We start from the raw sequence: 20,657 nt of genomic DNA, 5'->3' as shown, positions 1-20,657 counted from the left end.
TGTCGCTATTTACCGGAAATTTGGAAGTAGCTCAATAACGTTTAACGTCGTAAATGTCCCCCGCAGCCGTTGTGAGCTCGGCGCGTGGCTGCCGATCGCGCTTTCCCCCTCTCCCGTTGTTGTCGTTGTTGCTACCTGCCACTCCCATGCCGCGCGCTCCGTATGGATGGGAGAGGGGGTGGGTGAGGCTGGTGTGCCCGAGTGCTGATGCGCGTGTTTTGAGAGGCGCACGTGTGAGCGTTACGCAATCTGGCGAAGCTTGGGGCCGGGGTCCTCTTTTGATGTGTTATGTTTCGTCGCAGCTGGAACAGCTTGGCCAGGAAATGGCTGGCTTGTGTTTGTGTGTGCGGGAAGTGGGGAGGGGGGTAGATAGGAATCTCATGATTTCCGGGTAGGGTCTGTGCCTTTGCGGAAGTGTTGAAACAACGGTATCGCTGTCGAGTCCGGCTTTCCACGAAATAACGCTGATCGATGTTTCCATGTAGTTTCAGCTCGTAGTGCGCTTGTCTGTAGGAGCTGCTGAGGAAATCGTTTGCCGCTCTTTCCTGGAATTACGAAAGTGACGAGAGCGTAAAATGCGCGTGGTTTGACTATCCGATTCCACGGCCGTTTTAAAACGTATTGTCTCTATTCTTTTCTTGCGCAGTCGTCGATGCTGAACGTTAGCAAGCCGTCCTCGTAGGCAGCAAGGGTTAAAGCAACGAATGTGATGCCGTAGCGTTTTCATTAAGGCAATATATCGCAGGAAGTTGGATCAAACTGAAAAGGCGCGCTACTATATTGTCGGCCCGCATTTGGAAAGCAACAAACAGCCGCAGTACGTGACCTATATTGAAAGAACCTGAAGCAAGAAACATACGGGTATAACTCGGCGTCTAGTATGGCTCCCTCGTCTATCCGCGTACATTTAATATAAGAGGGTCATTGCCAGCCTATAAATCTCGGCGTCGGAAATGAACGGGGGAGCAGTGTTAGCTATCTTCGTGCTCCACTTTGAGTCAGCGGGAAGAAAAAGACAACACAACAAAAACAGAACAAGTTTGATTGTCGCTCAGAGCGTTGTTATTGAAAGCTGGTTTCTGCCGCAACTTGCCACTCCGCGTTCCCGAGATTCCAGAGATTGGGGACCGTGCTTGTATATAAGGCGCGATAGTGATAAAGAGAGACCTCGGACGTGAGAGCGAGGGTTAGTTGGCTTCGTCGGGGAAAAGAAAGACGAGGGAAGGAGGCTGGTGGCTCTGTTTCGGGCTGCTTTGTGCTGACAAGGGTGCCTCGCCGGAATGCGTGACGGGAATCCCATATGGCTGCATTTTAACCTCGCCTCCCCCCCCCCCCCCCCCCCATCTTTTTCCGTAACGTGCTCAACATTCTTGGACATATGTTTTGAATATTGAAAAAGACTAAGTTACTAATATGGAAATATTGAAGGTAATGGTCCATTGTTCCGAAATGTAACAAATATTTCTTTTGTATTGTTTTTATCCCTCGCATTAAGAAGTTAAGACTGCCATACTGAACCAATGGGGAACGCTTTTAACGATAGCAAAAACGTTAATAGCAAAAAAAAAATGCAGGCTTGCCGACCGGAGACTTGGGGATGTGTTGATTGTTATAGTGAAATCTTAGAACATGTGAAAAAAAAAATTGCGTTCATAAAGTCCTTCCCGTTCAAAAATGCTTTTGTCCAGAGTTGTCGGCTATATAAGAAAGCAAAACAAAAAAAAACGCTGAAACAACATAAAAGAAAACATACATGCTGTTCGGATTACTTTCCCTTGCCAAAGTGAAGTATTCTGTCGAACAGGTTAAAGTGAAGTTGTGTGGAGAGTCGTTTACGTAATCAAGGGACACAGTTTACGAGTGTGTTGAAAGCGTCATTAATTTGCTCCCTTGACAGATTATGCGCATTGTCGCACGCGGTTTCATTACACTGCGTTTGATCCAAGACGCTTAATTCTCATATTTTTCGTATTACATATTTCCATTTGTCGCACTGAACAATGAACGGGGCGTCGGGCGGGCAGCCCCAAACCGCTGAGTAATGCTACGACACGAATTTTCTCAGTATTCTAAGTCTTTTTCTCCCGTTTTTAGTTCGTGCTTTTGCTTTCAAGAAATTCGTTTGCCTGGCCTCTACTGCATACATATTGTGATGTCGCTCATTTCGTCTCGAAAACCATTCTCTAAAGTGCATCGTAAGATAAAATAGTGTCCGATTAATTTTTCTGCTGCCTTTGTTCTGGACTTTCGTGTAGATGGTGCGTGGGCCTTCTTTGGATTGTCGGGTCGAGTAATTCTATTCCATCCTTGTTATGCACTGACAGTCGCCAGTTGGAAACTAGGAAGCTCGAAATACCGGACGAGGGACAGAGTAAGGGACACAAAAACGGATTCACGAGCGTTGCTACCAACTGTTTATTCATGCTGTGGTACAGGTGTTATATAGGAACAGAATGTCGAGCATGCGCGTGGAAAAGGCACAAAAACCGCACATCAGTCATGCGCACAAGTTAATCATGAAAAGAATCTAAAAAGGCACATTCCGATGAATAAACGTGCACAGACGTGTCACTGACACAACGATCGCACAGCTTTCGGATATAATAGGCCTCTAGAACGAGCCTAGCCTTATCATTGCCGCTCTTGCCTAGAACAATTAAACAAGCGGAAACAATTAAACAATTAATTTAACAATTAAACCAAGCGGAAAGCCCTCACCTCTAGTGGAGGCCATCTTGTGAGGAATGAACTAATTGACAACTGGATAGGTGTAACTACTAACAACTCCTAAGTGTGGAAAGACTTATATTACGGCCTTATATTACGGCAAGCCACGCACAGTAGATGTGCCTTTCGGGATACCCGACCCGAGTAGCCAAAGGTAGCGTGTTGAGGCGGTTACGTCCGTCCAAATGTCCCTTCGGCGCTAGTTGTGACTTTTCTGTAATTCCAAATTTCTAATTCCTAATTGCTAATTCCTAATGACTGATCGCGGAAAACTGTCTCGCTACATCGCTTAACCGACGGCAGCACTTTAGAGAAACTAAGTTTCAATTTTGCAAGCAAGTATCTTGCCACCCATGGCTATACAGCCGTTTTCTGACATTCATTATACAGCTGCCGCTTCGAGTGAGGTGAGTCACTTTGGGACTTTAAACCCCGTAAGACCAAACCGTTTCGAGTGACGATTTACTTGTATTAATTACAGCGGAAGTTGAGAACGTTTCTGGCCTAAAAATGCAGTACTAGTTTTGAGGAAAAGCAGCAACAGCACATCAGCATGCCTACCCCTAACGAAGGATCTTCTCCGAGGAACATAATTTTTCGAGCAATCATCAGTGACGAACGAGGTGGCCCCGAATGCAGTGCGGACATTGTACGCCAAGCTGTAATGAATTATGCACAGAACTTGCGAAATCGAGAACTCAGGATATGTGCATCTATTCCGTGATATGCTGTGAGTACGGTACATGTCTTATTGGATCTTGGCAGGATTACTCGTTTGCGTTGGCACAGTGAAAAAAAAAAAAAAAAACTTCGCAATTTCATCCTCTCCTTGTCCCCCGAGATTGCGGAGCGCCTTTGGTAACTTCGCCGTTTTGTTTATAAGTATAGTGAGTATTTAAGTGCACGCGTGTATACAGAGCTTTCTTGTACTTAGGTCGCCAGCAAAATGACCCGTGGTTGAATCACTTTAAAACTTCGCGAAGAAGGGACAACAAGACGAGGTACAAACAGTCAACGTGCCAGTCCAGGGTCTCGTGTGGTCCTGTTCGTGCCTCGTCTTGTCCCGTTAAGAACCAACTCACTCAGCAACTCTAGAACCAACTAGCCCAACTTCACGTCTTACTTCAGTACGTTTCTTCTACCCAGGGCTCTACTCTACTCCCCAAGAACTGTCGTTGACGCCACACCGGCTGTGTTCGTCCTTTCGTCGGCTTAGTTCTCAGTATCTCCCTCGCATCGATGTCAAGCGTAGTCCAATCGCGGCTGACCGCTTCTTTCCAAAGCTTAATGCGGCGAGCCTTAATATTCCGCTTAAAATCCGTGATCTGCATATGTGAAGCCGCGCCTGGGTTCCTTCAGTGGCTTGTGGTGGGCTTAACAAAGCCGCTTAGCTTTTCCCTTTTTTTTTTCATTTCCAACGTTCTTCTGCGCCATCTACTCTCCCACTTCGCTTAATTCACTCCCCGTGCTTGGCTGTGAGTGAAAAAAAAGTAAATAAATAAAAACTGGTGCATTAGACACGCTTGCAGAGACTCGCCGGGGGGCAAACTCTGGCTTCGCTTGAAAAAAAGGAGGAGTGAAAGAATAATAAAGAAGGAAGAAAAAATGGAAAACCGCTTTGTCCTGACCTACTTTAAAGGCGGCGGAGATGCGGGACGCCCGCTCTCGTGAAAGAAGGGGGAAAGAAAGAAGAATGAAAAAAACGCCTAGGGGCTTTATGGGAGGCCCTCCAGAGCCGGGGTGTGCTGCCTCGTTTAGGATCCTTAGTATGCAGCCCTAGGGCGAATGCTATGTAATAGATCCGGTCGAGTAATGCTCAAGCACTCTGCTGGACATCCAAGCTAGGCCGCGAAGTACGGTTGAGCTGACAAACGGGTCGCATTTGTTGTCTTTGTATGCCCACACTCCATTTTTATATTTCAGATTAAAAATCAAATTTGCCGCTTTGAATATCCCTTCCCTTACGGCGCGGTTCGGGTGTCCAACGATATATGAGACAGATACTGCGCCAGTTCCTTTCCCCCACAACCAATTATTATTATAATTATTATTTGAATCCCTCAAACGACCTCTTTCGTGTAGAGTAATTAGTTCTTCCATTTCTCATCAAGCTTCAGTGTGAAGCTTCGCGGGGCTTTGTCGTGATCGTGAAAGATCTAAAAAAAAACGCCTTCAGATTTGTGTTCTAGCTTTGTGTTTTACGTATGTAAAAGGCAAGGGAGATGTAATTAATGATGGCACGGACTTAAACGAGTGATGAGAAGAAAGTCCCGATCCCTTGACCGACGTTTCGACAAAATGACTCGTCTTCGTCTCATGTCGAAACCATGGTCAATGTGTTGAAGCTTTTCCCCCACCGTTGTTCCGGTTCGTGACGTGTGTTCAGAGCTTACGCAGTATTTCTTGCCTGTCGATTGCTCCGACCACGTGTTATATTTGGTAGCGGGTACGAAGGAGGATACAGGCAGTCAGAATGACTATGTAGCATTGATTGATTTGTATTTATTTATTTATTTATTTATTGCATCCTCAATGCCCTCAGTCTGAAATAATAAATTATGAGAGAGTTTTCTGTGATCCGGTACATGGACAGTGAATCGATGATTGTCGAAACTTCGGTGGGCAGGCGGCTCTATTCTCGGGCTGTGCCCATGAAAAATGACTTTGAATAGTGATTAGTCTTTTAATTAGTGACTTCACATCTTGTATGTATATTTTTAGTTGCAGCGCGGGCTGTCAGCGTAGTGGAGGCACTCTGATTAATTAGTACCAGCCGGGTTTCATTAAAACGCTCGGTGAAATCTCGCCCGAACGGACGCTTTTGCATTTGCAGTTGCTTGCGCTCACTTAAATAGCCCTGGCGTTGTGTCCACTTAAACGCAAAACGAACGATGCGGCCGATCAGTTACGTCAATAACGCCATAGCAAGGCACACTTGTTAGGATCTAAAAATTAATTTCCCCGCTCAGTACAAATAATTAGTTTTTTTTTCATGAAATACTATTCTATATATATTAACACCACCACTTATGCTTCAGTTCGCATCTTTCGCTGTCACTAGGTCGCCATTACTTCAATATCCTAGAATCGCGTTCCTGAAAGCATAACGCATTATTGATGATGGTGCATGTATAACTTATATAGTTAACTTGTTTTCATAAAATAACAGCCTGACAGACTCTCGAATTTTTTGCTATCTTTTGCATCCCATTTTTTTATTGTCTTATTTACCTCTGTTACACATTATAAACTCGTCATAATACATGCTCTTTCGATGAGCTTGCAGGCAAAGCAACCTCTCCAGTGCACGTAACTCGTCGAAATAGCCAAAATTTGTTGCGCCACAGCGCCGAGGGTAACCGCGATTTTGATGTTCTAAAAACTGACATGGATATTACTTACTGTGGGCTACACGCCTCTCAGTAATTAAGGGGCTTCACTGTAACATTTAAAAAGTTAAATATTCGACATTAGTTAACCCGCCTACTGGCTAGCACGTCTCTTCTGTATTCTGATGTACTATACCGGTGGCAGTGCTATGCGGAATGAAGCGCTCTTCTAACTCGAAAAGCCTATTTTTAAAAATCGCAGAAAGTCAGTTCACGTGAAGCACCCTGTATTACTACACAACGTAACATGCGGGAGTTCATTCCCAGACGGCGATGCAAGTTCGCCGACAACGCTCTCAAGACCCAAAGCGACCGCATGCGTAGCGAAATGCACCCAGCGGTATGTATAGGCAGTTATCGATTCGAACCAAGCAGTAGTAGTAGCGAGCTGCCCATACAAAAATTTATTGACAGTCTATAGACTGTCCATAGACTTCTGTCAATAAAGTCCATAGACTCTATGGACAAACCACAAAGAATAGTCTATAGGCAATACAAATCCTATAGGTAGTCTATAGACAATCTATAGATTTATGGCCATACACATTTAGTAGACATTTGTCTATAGACAGTCTATAGAATATGAATACACAAAAAGATATATCTATAGCAAGGCAATAGAGTCAATCAGAAGTGTATAGACTGTCTATAGACCACTTTTATAAGGGTGTGCTGTGCCGAGTCTGGACGGAGGCAGAGAGACACGGGGGAACCACGCTGGCGACTCTCGCGTCATGGGCGTGGCGCACTGGCTTCGAGCCAAGGCGGAGGAGGCCACTCGACCGCCGTCGGCGACGACAAACGGGAGGAATATGGTGAAGAAGGAAAGGACAGAGGAGGGAGAGACGACTGGCACCCGCTCCTCGAGCGAGGAGGAGGAGGAGAGGTCTCTCTCTCTCTCTCTTTGACGCAGCCACGCCGCGACAGCTGATACGCCACGGCTGCTTGTCCCCCTGGGAGCGGAACGCATCTGCGGGTCTGTGTGTGTGTGTGCGTGTGCTCGCAAGCACGTATCAACAATGGTAACGTCGATCGGGGTGTTGACACAGCGGTCTTTGCCATATTTTCTGGCGAGAGATCCGCCGTCCAGCGACCATTGGGGGTTTTGAATGTCGCGACGGGATGTGGATGGAGACTCAAGGTCCGTTTACAGATTGGGAAGGAATAGGGGCATGAAAAACCGTCCTACTATGAATCGTTGTAAAACAGTGTGCAATACGTGACGACAGTTGGGAGAGTAATCGTCGCTACGTGTACTAGAACACTAACGTTTCATGCCCGCTGTTTACAGGAGACATCAATTCAGTTCCCAACTGCGGGACCTCCTCTTGGATATAAATTGCCTGCAGTACATTATTCATGCACCGAAGTCATGCTTGCATACGGCACTGTATTCACAAAATCAAGAAGGTTTCGATTATGGGGGATTTAACGTCCCAAGGCGACTCAGGCTACGAGGGACGCCGTAGTGAAGGGCTCCGGAAATTTCGACCACCAGGGGTTCTTTAACCCGCACTGACATCGCACAGTACACGGGCCTCTAGCAATTCGCCTCCATCGAAATTCGACCGCCGCGGCCGGGATCGAACCCGCGTCTTTCGGGTCAGCAGCCGAGCACCACAACCACGCTGAGCCACCGCGGCGGCAAAATCAAAAAGGGAAGGTTCGGAAGACGAGGAAAGAGGGTAAGGGGCGGAGAATAACGCAGCGTGCCAGCATTGACTGTACATGGGGGCCATTTCCTTTGAATATATTTCCTCAGGTGGTGCGAATTCTTGTGAATTCGAACAAACTAAAATCGCGCAAATTTCGCGTGGTCTTCACCGATTCTGCCGCTTCAGAACTTTCTATTCTTTAAAAGCAGAGTGCGACGACATCGTTAACAGGGTATAAGGCTAAGCGGCTCCCCGTTGGAAACTTGCGGTGAATTCGCGCATGAAATCCCAGAAGGAGTCCGAAGAGTCAGACCCTCGAGGACGCTTTCGCCAAGGTGAAGTCGGCTGACGTTCTTATTATTGGGACAGCGTTAGAAAAAGCCCGGTGGGGCAAAAACGCGTTGTCGGTCGTAAAAGTCGTACTTTGGCTGGAGAGAAGTGGCGTCCCCGGACGGGAGCATTCCCATTGGCTGGAGGGGAGCGACGTCATCGATCCTAATGTGACGTCACTTTCGCAAAAAAAAAAAAGGCATCAACTGCTGCTAATGCTATTTATTGCACTGAACTCCCGGGTGGTGTCCACCACAATCTTATCTGATACCTGATTTAATATCTGCTGCGGGTCCTTGGACCCAAGATATTAAACTTATTTTTGGAATATGGCGGAGTGCTTGGCTTGGAAGCACTCTGGCACGGGTCGGCCCGGTATTGCACTGCCTCCGGGATCGGCCCGGGGCATAATAGCGCGCGCCTTTTCTTTCTATCTTTGCTCTCCTATCCTTTAAGTCTCCTACTTTCAACACGCGGCAGCGAGCGTGGCTCGGCTTGAGCCAGTAGGCAGGCCCGTGCACTTTCCTATTCTTTCTTCCTATCAGCAGCAGCAACTACCAACAGATAATAGCGTGGGAGGACCTGTGATTTTTTTTTTCCAGCGGGTGAATGCTTCAGCATTCAATTATGATGACGTATAAACGTTCCACGCCGACAAACCACTCCGACTACCGCGGAGGCAAACCCATATATATATACAGCTGTTACTAGAGAGGAAAAAACGCTGCACTCCGCAGCGTTCCAACCTGTCGAGCGACATTTCCCCCGCCGCTTGCGTTGTACTCCCGTGCCGCGTTCCCGGCCTCATGAATATGACAGCACCCGGGTGTTTCCACACCCGACCGGTGATTACCCGGGCATCCGCGTACCTCTTGTCTAGACGGTCCAACCCGTGTGCTGCGCGAAGTATGCAAGTGTTGCGCTGTGCCTGCGTTAATTTGTGCGTGCGTTAGTCGCTGCCATGCACTAGTGCTATAGTAGTGCTTCCTACAGCGTATAACCCCGGCACTTTCTCAGTGTTTCCTGGTACGCTGCTTGCGTTTAGCGATTGTTTTCTCGTTTTCTGATCGTGCTCAGGGGCTGGTGAAGAGTCTGACTTAAAGCGCACAAAAAGAAACTGTACGTATGTGTAGACGACAGAGAAGGGACCGGGTCTTGCCGCGTGCTCTACGCGGAACACGTTTTACCGATTAGGCCAGACTCAAGCCTGTCGAAGAATTTATGTCAGCGACCTGCAAAAAGAACCGCCACCACCTTCTCCACTTGTAAATTTCACTGCACCGTCGTAATATATAGTAACTGGAAATTCAGCGCTTCCTGTTGACTAAAGAGCACCACCTTATCCAATGTGGGCTGAAGAGTTGACGACGATCACAATAATGTGTCCAATGTCACGCGGTCAGGTGGACCTTCAGTGAGCGAGTGGGCCTATATATAGGGCTTCGCTGGACATCACTGTCGCTGTCACATGTCCCCGTTGTGGTGTTCTCGTTCATCGGAGCGGTAAATGAATAAATAAAGAAAGGAAAATTAAAGAGTAAAAGAATAAAGAAGGAAATAAAAGAAAAGAGGAAAGAAGAGCAGCCTGTTAAGCATTAGAGTCGTAGAAGCCGCTGCTACTAGACAACTCAAGAGCATTCAGGGGTTCGATCCCGACCGCGGCGGTCTCGTTTCGATGTAGGCGAAACGCCAAAGGAGCCCGTGTGCTGTGCGCTGTCAGCGCTCGTTAAAGATCCCCAGGTGGTCGAAATTATTCCGGAGCCCTCCACTACGGCCCCTCTTTCTTCCTTTCTTCTTTCACTCCCACCTTCCTCCCTTCACTTACGGCGCGGTTCAGCTGTCCGACGAGATATGTGAGACAGTTACCACGCCATTTCCGTTCCTCAAAAACGAATTTTGAAGTCTAGTGCCCCGCCGCGGTGGCTTAGTAGTTAGGGCGCTCGACTACTGATCCGGAGTTCCCGGGTTCGAACCCGACAGCGGCGGGTGCGCTTTTATGGAGGCAAAACGCTAAGACGCCCGTGTGCTGTGCGATATCAGTGCACGTTAAAGATCCCCAGGTGGTCGAAATTGTTCCGGAGCCCTCAACTATGGCACCTCTTTCTTCATTTATTCTTTCACTCCCTCCTTTATCCCTTCCCTTACGGCGCGGTTCAGGTGTCCGCCGATATATCAGACAGATACTGCGCCATTTCCTTTCCCCCAAAACCAATTATTAAGTCTAGATTCACTAGCTTCTTCGAGAACTCTTGAAAATGCCCGCCGAGGTGTATAGTCCAAATAGAGTGCTTTTCCTTTTCTTTCTTCCTACCTGTTTTCGTGCCCGGAAATATGTTTCACTGGACTATTCATTTTTATTTTTATTGGCCATGACACAGTTTCGCATGGTTGGACGAGTCGCGGTGTTTTACTGCGCTGGCCATTATTGCGAAGGTTCCGGCGGAAACGTAGTAGTAGTCGGGGCTGTATAGTGTCGACCGTGCATACGAGCCCCACCAGGTGGCAGGGTGGCTCTCGGCAAGGACACCCCGCAGTGGGTGCCACTCCACAGGGATCCCTTCGCCACGCCGTGCACATAACCTTGTCTCGATCTAACCTTCCCAAAGTAGAAACGCACTCGTCACGGGGTCATGCGTAGCAAATGGGACAATGCAAAAGCTCGAGAACGAGCAGCTAGCGCTGATGCAAAAGCTTTTTATTTTTTTGCTTTGTTTTTAATATTTCCCACTTTATTTTGTTTCCCACGGGGATCAATTTGAGAGTGATAGGAATGCACATAAGGATGCAGTGAGTTGAATTTGTTTTCCCCAAGAGTGAGTGATTAGAGTTTTTCTATCTCCAAGGCTTGTATACGTTTCACAGGTTCAGGCGGGATCAGTGACACGAAGAAAAAGAGAAAAAAAAATTCACAACTTTGTAAAAGTTCGCGATTTTTTTTAGAGCAATTAGTCCATGAACTGATGGCATCCTTCCACAAGCGCATGTGCCAGGTAATCCGGTATCAGTCAACCTTCGGTGGCATTGACCGATAGGTAATTGGAGTTTTTAGCGTCTGCATTGGGTAATCACTGAATAAACTGAGCTTTGTTGCTTGTGTTCCTTTTTTTGACTTCTGCTAGTAAATTTTTCTGGTGACGATTGCCGCTCTGCTGTTCCTTTTTCTTTGTCCGACCCTTACATAGTTTTATATTAATTCCTGTACTTTCGGGAATGAATTTTCAGTTGAGAGCGCTCGTCCTTGTGATTTATCATCCTGTCGTCGTCTTTATGCGTGTTTTCCACCATGCATATTAACCAACTCGCCCAAATTTCTGCTCTAATCATACTTCATAGCCCGTTTCAAGGAGACGCTGGATAAAACGTACAAGAACGGGTCAGACGTGGTTTATGCCCTGTCTTCCTAAAGTGTACAGCAAGCAAGGAAGGGTGGATTTCCAACAAGCCTATATCTCCGCTTTATAAATAACTCCTAAGGAGCCAAATTTTGACGCTTAAAACTCGAAGGGACGAATTTACAATTATTTGTTGGAATTAAGCGGAGCCCGATCTGAGTCCTCTTCATACACGTGGCAGTGGCGAGTCCACAGGGTTAGTTCGTAATAACCGGAAATTCGAATTAAGCGACTCCGAATTAACAACGTTTCCCCGAGCTTGCGTGCAGCCTGATGCGCGCGACCAAACGCTCCCACTATACTCGCTTCGTGCGATGTTTTCGTCCCCAAGCACTCTCGCACACGCTTCTCTCTCTCCCTCTCCTCCCTCTCCCCCTCTCTCCGCCTTTCTCTCTATCTCTCTCTCTCTCGTGTGGTGCCCTTCGTGGGAGACATATTTTAGCCGCCAGGCGACAGACAATAGAAAACGGGCTCAGAGCGCGCACGTCCTGTCGCGTATGTGACATAAAAAAAAGAGCGCCCGTATGCGCATGCGCACTTTCGTCTAACTCTTCCGCGGCGCGCTTTCGCGCACGCACACAAGTACGGGCGCAACATGCGCCGGTTTTGCGCGGCGAGGATGCGCTGGCACTGCACGCCGTGTATTCGCGTCGTTTGTTCGCCGTCGGTGTGTGTTTGCTTGCGTTGTCTGCACCCTGCACTTACACCTACCAGATGCGCGACCAGTGTTTATCTCGAGCCCTTCGTGGTTCGTGAATTCTTAGGTGCCAGTGCTGCACCCACGGTCCATGAGTAACGCCGTGTAGAAAACGTCCCCGGGTTAACTTTGCTCGCTGATTGTTTTCCGCTTGACGACTGAAACGGTATAGTTTCTGCACCCGCCGCGGTGGCTCAGTGGGTAGGGCGCTCGGCTACTGATCCGGAGTTCTCGGGCTCGAACCCGACCGCGGCGCGGCGGCTGCGTTTTTATGGAGGCAAAACGCTAAGGCACCCGTGTGCTGTGCGATGTCAGTGCACGTTAAAGATCCCCAGGTGGTCGAAATTATTCCGGAGCCCTCCACTACGGCACCTCTTTCTTCCTTTCTTCTGTCACTCCCTCATTTATCCGTTCCCTTACGGCGCGGTTCAGGTGTCCGCCGATATATGAGACAGATAATGCGCCATTTCCTTTTCCCAAAAACCAATTATTATTATTATTATTATAGTTTCTGCGACGACGCGGTAGCGAACGCACAACTGTGGCCGTCGTATACAGGTGCTGACATAAGTGAACGGTGCTCGCTATTCAAAGTGTAATCACTCCTACCCTGTCGTAAATGAAGAAATATTGTTTGTCCATGAGAAAGCCCACTGCCGTCCCGTATCATCATGCATGCACCATAATAATAATAATAATTGGTTTTTTGGGGAAAGGTAATGGCGCAGTATCTGTCTCATACATCGTTGGACACCTGAACCGCGCCGTAAGGGAAGGGATAAAGGAGGGAATGAAAGAAGAAAGGAAGAGAGAGGTGCCGTAGTGGAGGTCTCCGGAATAATTTCGACCACCTGGGGATCTTTAACGTGCGCTGACATCGCACAGCACACGGGCGCCTTAGCGTTTTTCCTCCATAGAGACGCAGCCGCCGCGGTCGGGTTCGAACCCGGGAACTCCTGATCAGTAGTCGAGCGCCCTAACCACTGAGCCACCGCGGCGGGTATAGTAGCGTAAGTGCCGCCTCTGTTTTTGTATTCTTTTTTGTTGGCGGATGCCACTAGCTGCAGTAAGCAGGTCATGCAAACGCGTCCTGGAACGCCGCCTGGAGGTTGCGTGGGGAGACATGTTTTCATGATGTCTTTGCCATATACTCCCCTTATAAAAATGGTCTATAGACATTCTATAGACTTATTATAGACTCTACTGCTTTCCTACAGATATTTATTTTTGTCTACTCATAGTTTATAGACTGTCTGTAGACAAAAGTCTGCTGAAAGTGAATGGCCATAAATCTGTAGATTTCCTACAGACTGTTTATAGGATTTGTATTGCCTATAGACTCTCTAGGGTTCGTCTACAGAGAGTCTATAGACTTTATAGCTATAAGTCTATGAACAGTCTATAGACTGTCTAAAGTGGGTTTTGTAAGGGTTCCGGTGAGAACATGCAAATACAGCCTGTTAACTCCCTTTTATTTATTTTTTTGTACACCAAAGCCCGTCGACACGGCAGGCGCACGCATGGCGGTTAAAAGCCACATAAAAAAGTTTGAAAAAAAAAAACAAGCATAGGAGTAAGAGAGGACGCAAGTCATTGGGGCGCTGTGTTGTCTTTGAGGGGAGGTTCAATTAGGCGCACGCAAGGTTGCCTTCATGAGCAATTAGCTAGCTGGGACGGGGCCAGGAGAAAATGGGACCCTGGGCTAAATGCCGCAGGGCCCCATTATGAAAGCTTTAGGTCGTGGGGTGGCTCCGCTGTCAACATCTATTCTGTTTCTTAAAGTTGTACAGGGTGCTTCTTTTCGAAGCGCACGTAGAGAAAAGAGCTTATATTGAGATCGAAAATCGAAAAACTCGGTAGTAAATATTAATGCGTGCTATCGCAACTCGAAACGATCCACGATAAATACCTTTTTTTTTTCATTATAAGAGTAAAGACAGTCTTACAAAGTCGCTTTACAGCTCAATTCTAAAAATTGGTTGGATTCGTACTTCACTTGTACAAAATATCCTAAGTGCCGCCGCGGTGGCTGAGTGGTTATGGCGCTCGGTTGCTGACCCGAAAGACGAGGGTTCGATTCCGGTCGCGGCGGTCGAATTTCAATGGAGGCGAAATTCTAGAGGCCCGTGTACGGTGCGATGTTAATGCACGTTAAAGAACTCCAGGTGGCCGCAATTTCCGGAGCCTTTCACTACGGCGTCCCTCATAGCCTGAGTAGCTTTGTGACGTTAAACCCCCGTAAACCAGAAACCAGAAAAGGTCCTAAATATTGCACGTACCGAAACATCCGATGCATGCAAAACAAGTTCATAACGGTATCCCTGTCACTTAAAAGAGATTAAGACGTATATGAGCAGATTGCAGGCAATAAGAACGGAATATGGATTCAGTGAATGCAGTGCATACAAACTCCGAAGTAGGACGCCATCAATGATTTCTACAGGAAAACATCAACATACATCCAGCACACGTCAGGGACACTGTTCTGACTGGCATTCCACGCTGATTCGATCTCCAAGTTGTTGTTGTTGTTGCCTTGGCGACATGGCACATACAAGTTGTGATTCATGCCGTTTCTTTTTCCTCTTCTGTCATCCCACACCAAATTTTCAAATGATCGTGATCCTATTCATGTGCATTTCTATTTTCGTCGTTCACCTGAGGTATTTGTGCAGTGGCAACTGAGGCAACTTCCGGGCTGAGGCAACTTCCGAGGATCGGTTGAATTACACAGGAGGCTTTGCTCGGACCATCATGTCCAACGCCCTCGGGCAAACATTTTGAAAATTGTAACGTTGTAAAGTACCGGTACGGAAATACTAAAGGCAATGGTCCATTCTTCTGATATGTAGCGGAATCTTTCTTTTGAAATGTTTCCATCGATCGCATGGAGCAGTTCAGACTACCATAGAGAACCAATGGGGAAGCGCTTTTGACGATAGCAAAAAGGTCATTAGAACAACAACAAAAAAATGCAAGTCTGCCGTCGGGTGATCTGCGGATAGATTGACTGTTTTAGTGAAATCTTACATTATATGAAAAAATTGCGTTCGTCTGTAGACCCGAAGAAAAATTGGAGCGAGCAGCTCTCAATCCGCTGACATTTCTTCTATACGCGACTCGCAGGGTCGTAGCTCGCGAATACTTGTAACATTCTAATGTTCGCACATGTGCCTTCGGAGCATCTCTGCTGGGGTTGATGGCTTCGTGGCATTCTTTCCCGCGATTCGAAGATCACTGCCTTGTATGCTGCGTAGGTCGCGCCCAGCTCAGAGCAACAGCTACACAGTGTTGTTGACTAGTTTTTGCTTCTCCCGTTTAATAATAATAATAATAATTGGTTTTTGGGGAAAGGAAATGGCGCAGTATCTGTCTCATATATCTTTGGACACCTGAACCGCGCCGCAAGGGAAGGGATAAAGGAGGGAGTGAAAGAAGAAAGGAAGAGAGAGGTGCCGTAGTGGAGGGCTCCGGAATAATTTCGACCACCTGGGGATCTTTAACGTGCGCTGACATCGCACAGCACACGGGCGCCTTAGCGTTTTTCCTCCATAAAAACGCAGCCGCCGCGGTCGGGTTCGAACCCGGGAACTCCGGATCAGTAGCCGAGCGCCCTAACCACTGAGCCACCGCGGCGGGTACTCTCCCGTTTCCGTAATTTCCTTTTTTTTTTTAGTCTTCGTGTAAGGTAGCATAGCAGCTCTTATCTCCTTGCAACTCACCAGGAATAGCAACGAACGGTAAAAAAAAAAGATTTTTTTGTTCCTGCCTCACGTTGTATTCGACTGCGGGCTGGGCACTTTTAGTTTCTTTTTTTACTTTCTTTTAGATGCTTTGGACGGAACCAAGTGTCTGTACGATAATACAAAGCAAAGCAAAGCACAGCACAGCAGAACACAGCACAGGAAAATAGGTTACCTTTGCCAGAGTAGCTCTATCACCTTTTTATGGAACACCTTGAGCATTAGTGTCAACCCATTCGTCACTCACTAAAACGAATCGTTTTTTTTACTCTGTCAAACTGCTGCATTAGTCATGTGCTCTGTGAGCATCAGTCGGAGAGATTGCATTTCTCTTGCATCCTCAAGGCAAGGTGCATTAACCTAAGAAGTGGACAGAAATAAAAGGTTCTACAGAAAAACACACATTAAATATAAATGGATACTTCCTTGTCATGTCACTTGTGATGGTACACTTTGAAGTTTCGCAAACAAATAGTTATTGTATATCGTTACCAACGTTGCGAGACGTGATTTCGTGTCATGGTTTTATGTGGCCGCAATGACTTCAAGAAAAAAAAACATTTTGTGTCTGATGATGTAGTTAAAACATAATGATGATTGGTCCAATGACATGCACACTATAGTAGGTCTGAGTTCATTGCGCGTTAGTCAGTGATGGTCAGTTTGTGGAAAATAAAAGGTTCAATCAAGACGTGGAATGCAAAGGCAAGGACGCGAAGCCAACATACCTTTCCTTGCGCAGTTTGCTAGCAGGCCTTTAGTAATTTACAAAACGGAGTTGTTTTGTACAAATTTCGGCAAATTAACTAAAATGTTGAGTGCAGGTTTCTGCACAGCACTAGCATATTCCTGTTGTAAACCTACTACCATTTTATCAGTATTTCAATGGAGACGAAATGCAGAAATGCTCATATACAGGGATTTACATTTGCTGAAGTTGCCTTCCGTGGGCCATGGACTTTCCAGCTGAGCAAGATACGGCGCACGCGGTTATATGGTTTTGATGGAGGAAAAATACTAAGGCGCCCGTGGGCTGTGCGATGTCAGTGCATGTTAAAGATCCCCAGGTGGTCGAAATTATTCCGGAGCCCTCCACTGTGGCACCTCTTCTTCGTTTCTTCTTTCACTCCCTCCTTTATGCCTTCCCTTACGGCGCGGTTCAGGTGTCCACCGATATATGAGACAGACTCTGCGCCATTTCCTTAAAAAAACAATTATTATTATTATTGCTGTTGTTGTTGTTGTAAACGGCACGTTTACATAATGCGGCTTATCAGCAAGAAAGTTCTAATGAGATTTTATCGAGTGCGTGTTGACGGTCAGCGTAAGTACACTGAGGCTCTGCTGACTGTCAAAGAAGTTTTACGAGGTTTTCCAATAATTACCGGAATTACAGGCATATATTCCGCGAACTATACGTGTTTGAAAGTTTTTTATTTTTGTTTGCGTTTTGCGAGCTACACAGTATTTTTCTTTTCAAACTTGCCCATTTCATCTTGCCTCTTCCGACGTGGTTCCCACTGTCGCCAAGGGGTTTTTTTTCTGTTTTTGTTTTATTGTGTCAAATTCGCGCGAAGTGCTTACGTCGCCATTGGGCACCTCATTGCTTTTATGCGTGCTTACTAAGGTACCTGCCGGTACCTCCTGAGTTGTCCTTTAAATGAAAACAATGATCGCGCCGTATCGCAGGTGCCTGACTTCCATTATGCTTGCGCGGCTGTGAGTTTTGTCACGCAAATGGGTAGATAGTGAAGCATGTGCGTGTATAGAAAAACTGTCGCGATGCCTCCGAAGATTGTTCATCCCACTTTGTCCTTCTTGGGACAGACGCAGTAAACATGTATCTAACATATATCATATGTGTCAACTATATAACATGTATCATATGTATATGTATACATATGCAACATATATCAGTTAACATATTTATGCAGGTGTGCCCCGCAAACCAAATATGCCTCTGTAATGATGAAATTGTATTGTGTATTTACCTGTGCTTATACCTGTCTTCCTTGTTCGATTATAATAATAATTGGTCTTGGGGGAAAGGAAATGGCGCAGTATCTGTCTCATATATCGTTGGACACCTGAACCGCGCCGTAAGGGAAGGGGTAAATGAGGGAGTGAAAGATAAGAAGAAAGGTGCCGTAGTGGAGGTTTCCGGAATAATTTCGACCACCTGGGTATCTTTAACGTGCACTGACATCGCACAGCACACGGGCGCCTTAGCGTTTTGCCTCCATAATTGTTCGATTCCCCATTGTCATTTTTTTCTGTCTTGTATCCACTCCTGCATGGGCCCGAGAAGGGCCTGCAGTATTTGTAAATAAATAAATAAATACATAAATAAATAAATAAATAAATAAATAAATAAATAAATAAATAAATAAATAAATAAATAAATAAATAAATATACCGTGCGTATAATCTACGATATTTTTTTTCCTCAGGTAGATTTGAAACCTGCGTGCTATAGCCCAGAAGACACGGTAGCTTTGCTTACGTATTCATTTCTTTCTAATTCTACCAACCCTTGCAGAGTCCGCGGCCATCGAAGATGTGCTGCAGCACCTGTCCCGGGGCATGCGCCTGCACAAAGTGCGCTCTGTCTCCAAGTCATATCGGCGCCGCTATCAGCTGCACCTGGAAAACCTGCACCTCGTCTACCGAAACTCCAAGAAGCCCTTCTTCTGTGCCAAGAAGCCATTCGGTGAGTGCCCGCGGGATTCCTTCCACTTTGGTTATCGGTTATGGTTAGATGTAAAAATACAGGCCACATTCAGCTGCGGCGGTCGAATTTCGATGGAGGCGAAATTCTAGAGGCCCGTGTACTGTGCGATGTCAGTGCACGTTAAAGAACCCCAGGTGGTCGAAATTTCCGGAGCCCTTCACTACGGCGTCCCTCATAGCCTGAGTCGCTTTGGGACGTTAAACCCCTATAAACCAAACCAAACATTCAGCTGCTGGCCTATTTCAAAGTCATGCGTTCTGAGTAGTGCTGCCCGCAGGATTTCGGATGTCGGACATGAATTCCTTGTAGGTATGTAGAACAGCAACTATAGTCGGACACAACTTAAGTCTGCAGTGAAGCTTCGCCCACATTCAGGGCCGCCGCACAGAATTCCTCCACGACAAAAAGGTTTTAGGTTGAAAACTTTTCTTATTACCTAAACCAGAAGCCAATCACAAGAAAAAAATATATAAGCTCTAGAATTTTCACAGCTAGCTCGTTTAATAAAGTTAAACATTAAAATGCTGATTTCGTTTGCTGTTGTGATTGGCTAGCGGAGTAATACAGCACTCCTCGGACCGTGGCCAAGTGTTAGCAACTGTTTTCTTTAGGTTGTACCCTACTGTAGAAACAATTTTGCAGACGCTGAACGCAAGCCTTTATGCGTGTAGTTATCTGCGCTGCTCAGTCATACTGCAAAACGAACCCTCCCCGTCAGCCAAGGCCCGGTCTGCACGCGACGTAATGTAGCGAAGCGGTTTAAAGGAAAAATAGTTGACCTTACACAGCATTGCCCATTCAGCTTTTTTATCTAAAGTTCACTCAGTGGGAATTGGAAGTAAATATACACAGATGAAGAAAGACCGAAGAAGCGAGGGGTGGAGATTCTAACACCATGTTGACACTGAACGAAGGCCACCACCATTGAACTCCCGATTCCAATTCGCTGGTATTATGCACGCCCGTATCACGACGCATGCCTTCGTGAAGACGCCAGGGTAGCATTTTAAAGTGAGAAGTTGTCGAAGCGCAGCTGGTACTGGTGGTTTAACCTAGAATTCTAACCACCACAACCACAATCATCGTCGTCATCGTGGTCACCGGAAACCAGGAAAAGTGGTGATGACGTAGCACTTCTCGCTTGAATGCCTCGTGTGTTCCGTTGCTGCTTTTTTATAGTCGTAAAATAAAGTTTGGGAATTTAATAAATCTGCGTGCCCTGTTTGAGGAAGGTATAGTGCGCTGCCTGTTTACACTGCTATACTCGGCCCCTATCTCTCTGTAAAGGCGCGTTTACACTGGCGGGTCGCGACCACACTCGTCACTGTGGGGGAAGTCCTAAACAATTCGCCAGCCGCTAGTTCGGAGCAGTTGCTCGCTGACCGATTTCTTGGGGCGCGACATCATGTCGCAGATATTTTTAGCCAATCCGCGGAGGAGCTGGAGTCACGTCCTGGTAGACTGGGAGAACAGAAATCAAAGGGCGTGGGCACGAGAACGTCTCCCACCAATTCTAGATCAGAGCGTGATGCTCCGAAAAGCGAGTCGCAGATTGCTCTTGCCGTTCCGAACAGTACACGTCGTTCGGCGCCTGCCTTAAAAAATGGTCTGTAGACAATCTATCGACTTCTTATAGACTCTTTTGCCTCCCTATAGATATTTATTTTTGTCGATTCGTAGTCTATAGACTGTCTATAAACAAAAGTCTACTAAAAGTGTACGGCCGTAAACCTATAGATTGTCTATAGACTGTCTATAGGATTTGTATTGCCTATAGACTGTTCTCTAGGGTTTGCTTATAGAGAGTGTATAGACCTTATAGACTGAAGTCTACGTACAGTCTATAATAATAATAATAATAATAATAATAATAATAATAATAATAATAATAATAATAATTGGTTTTGGGGGAGAGGAAATCGCGCAGTATCTGTCTCACATATCGGCGGACACCTGAACCGCGCCGTAAGGGAAGGGATAAAGGAGGGAGTGA

At 46.5% G+C, this 20,657-nt stretch overlaps 1 protein-coding gene and 1 pseudogene across 6 annotated transcripts in view; both read left to right on the top strand.

Moving 5' to 3' along the window:
- Window positions 1–20,657, top strand: part of LOC144111067 (1-phosphatidylinositol 4,5-bisphosphate phosphodiesterase delta-1-like) — an 89,215-nt gene that overhangs the window by 51,974 nt on the left and 16,584 nt on the right. For all 6 annotated transcript variants that reach the window (XM_077644196.1, XM_077644198.1, XM_077644199.1 and 3 more), the window contains exon 2: window positions 18,473–18,643. In XM_077644196.1, the coding sequence (XP_077500322.1) occupies window positions 18,473–18,643 (171 nt within the window). The remainder of the gene's footprint in view (window positions 1–18,472; window positions 18,644–20,657) is intronic.
- On the top strand, window positions 8,381–8,510 carry LOC144111529 (U2 spliceosomal RNA; annotated as a pseudogene).

Source organism: Amblyomma americanum, chromosome 11 (assembly GCF_052857255.1).
Source record: "Amblyomma americanum isolate KBUSLIRL-KWMA chromosome 11, ASM5285725v1, whole genome shotgun sequence".
NCBI classification, from domain to species: domain Eukaryota; kingdom Metazoa; phylum Arthropoda; class Arachnida; order Ixodida; family Ixodidae; genus Amblyomma; species Amblyomma americanum.
This window is presented reverse-complemented; position numbering and strand designations above follow the sequence as displayed.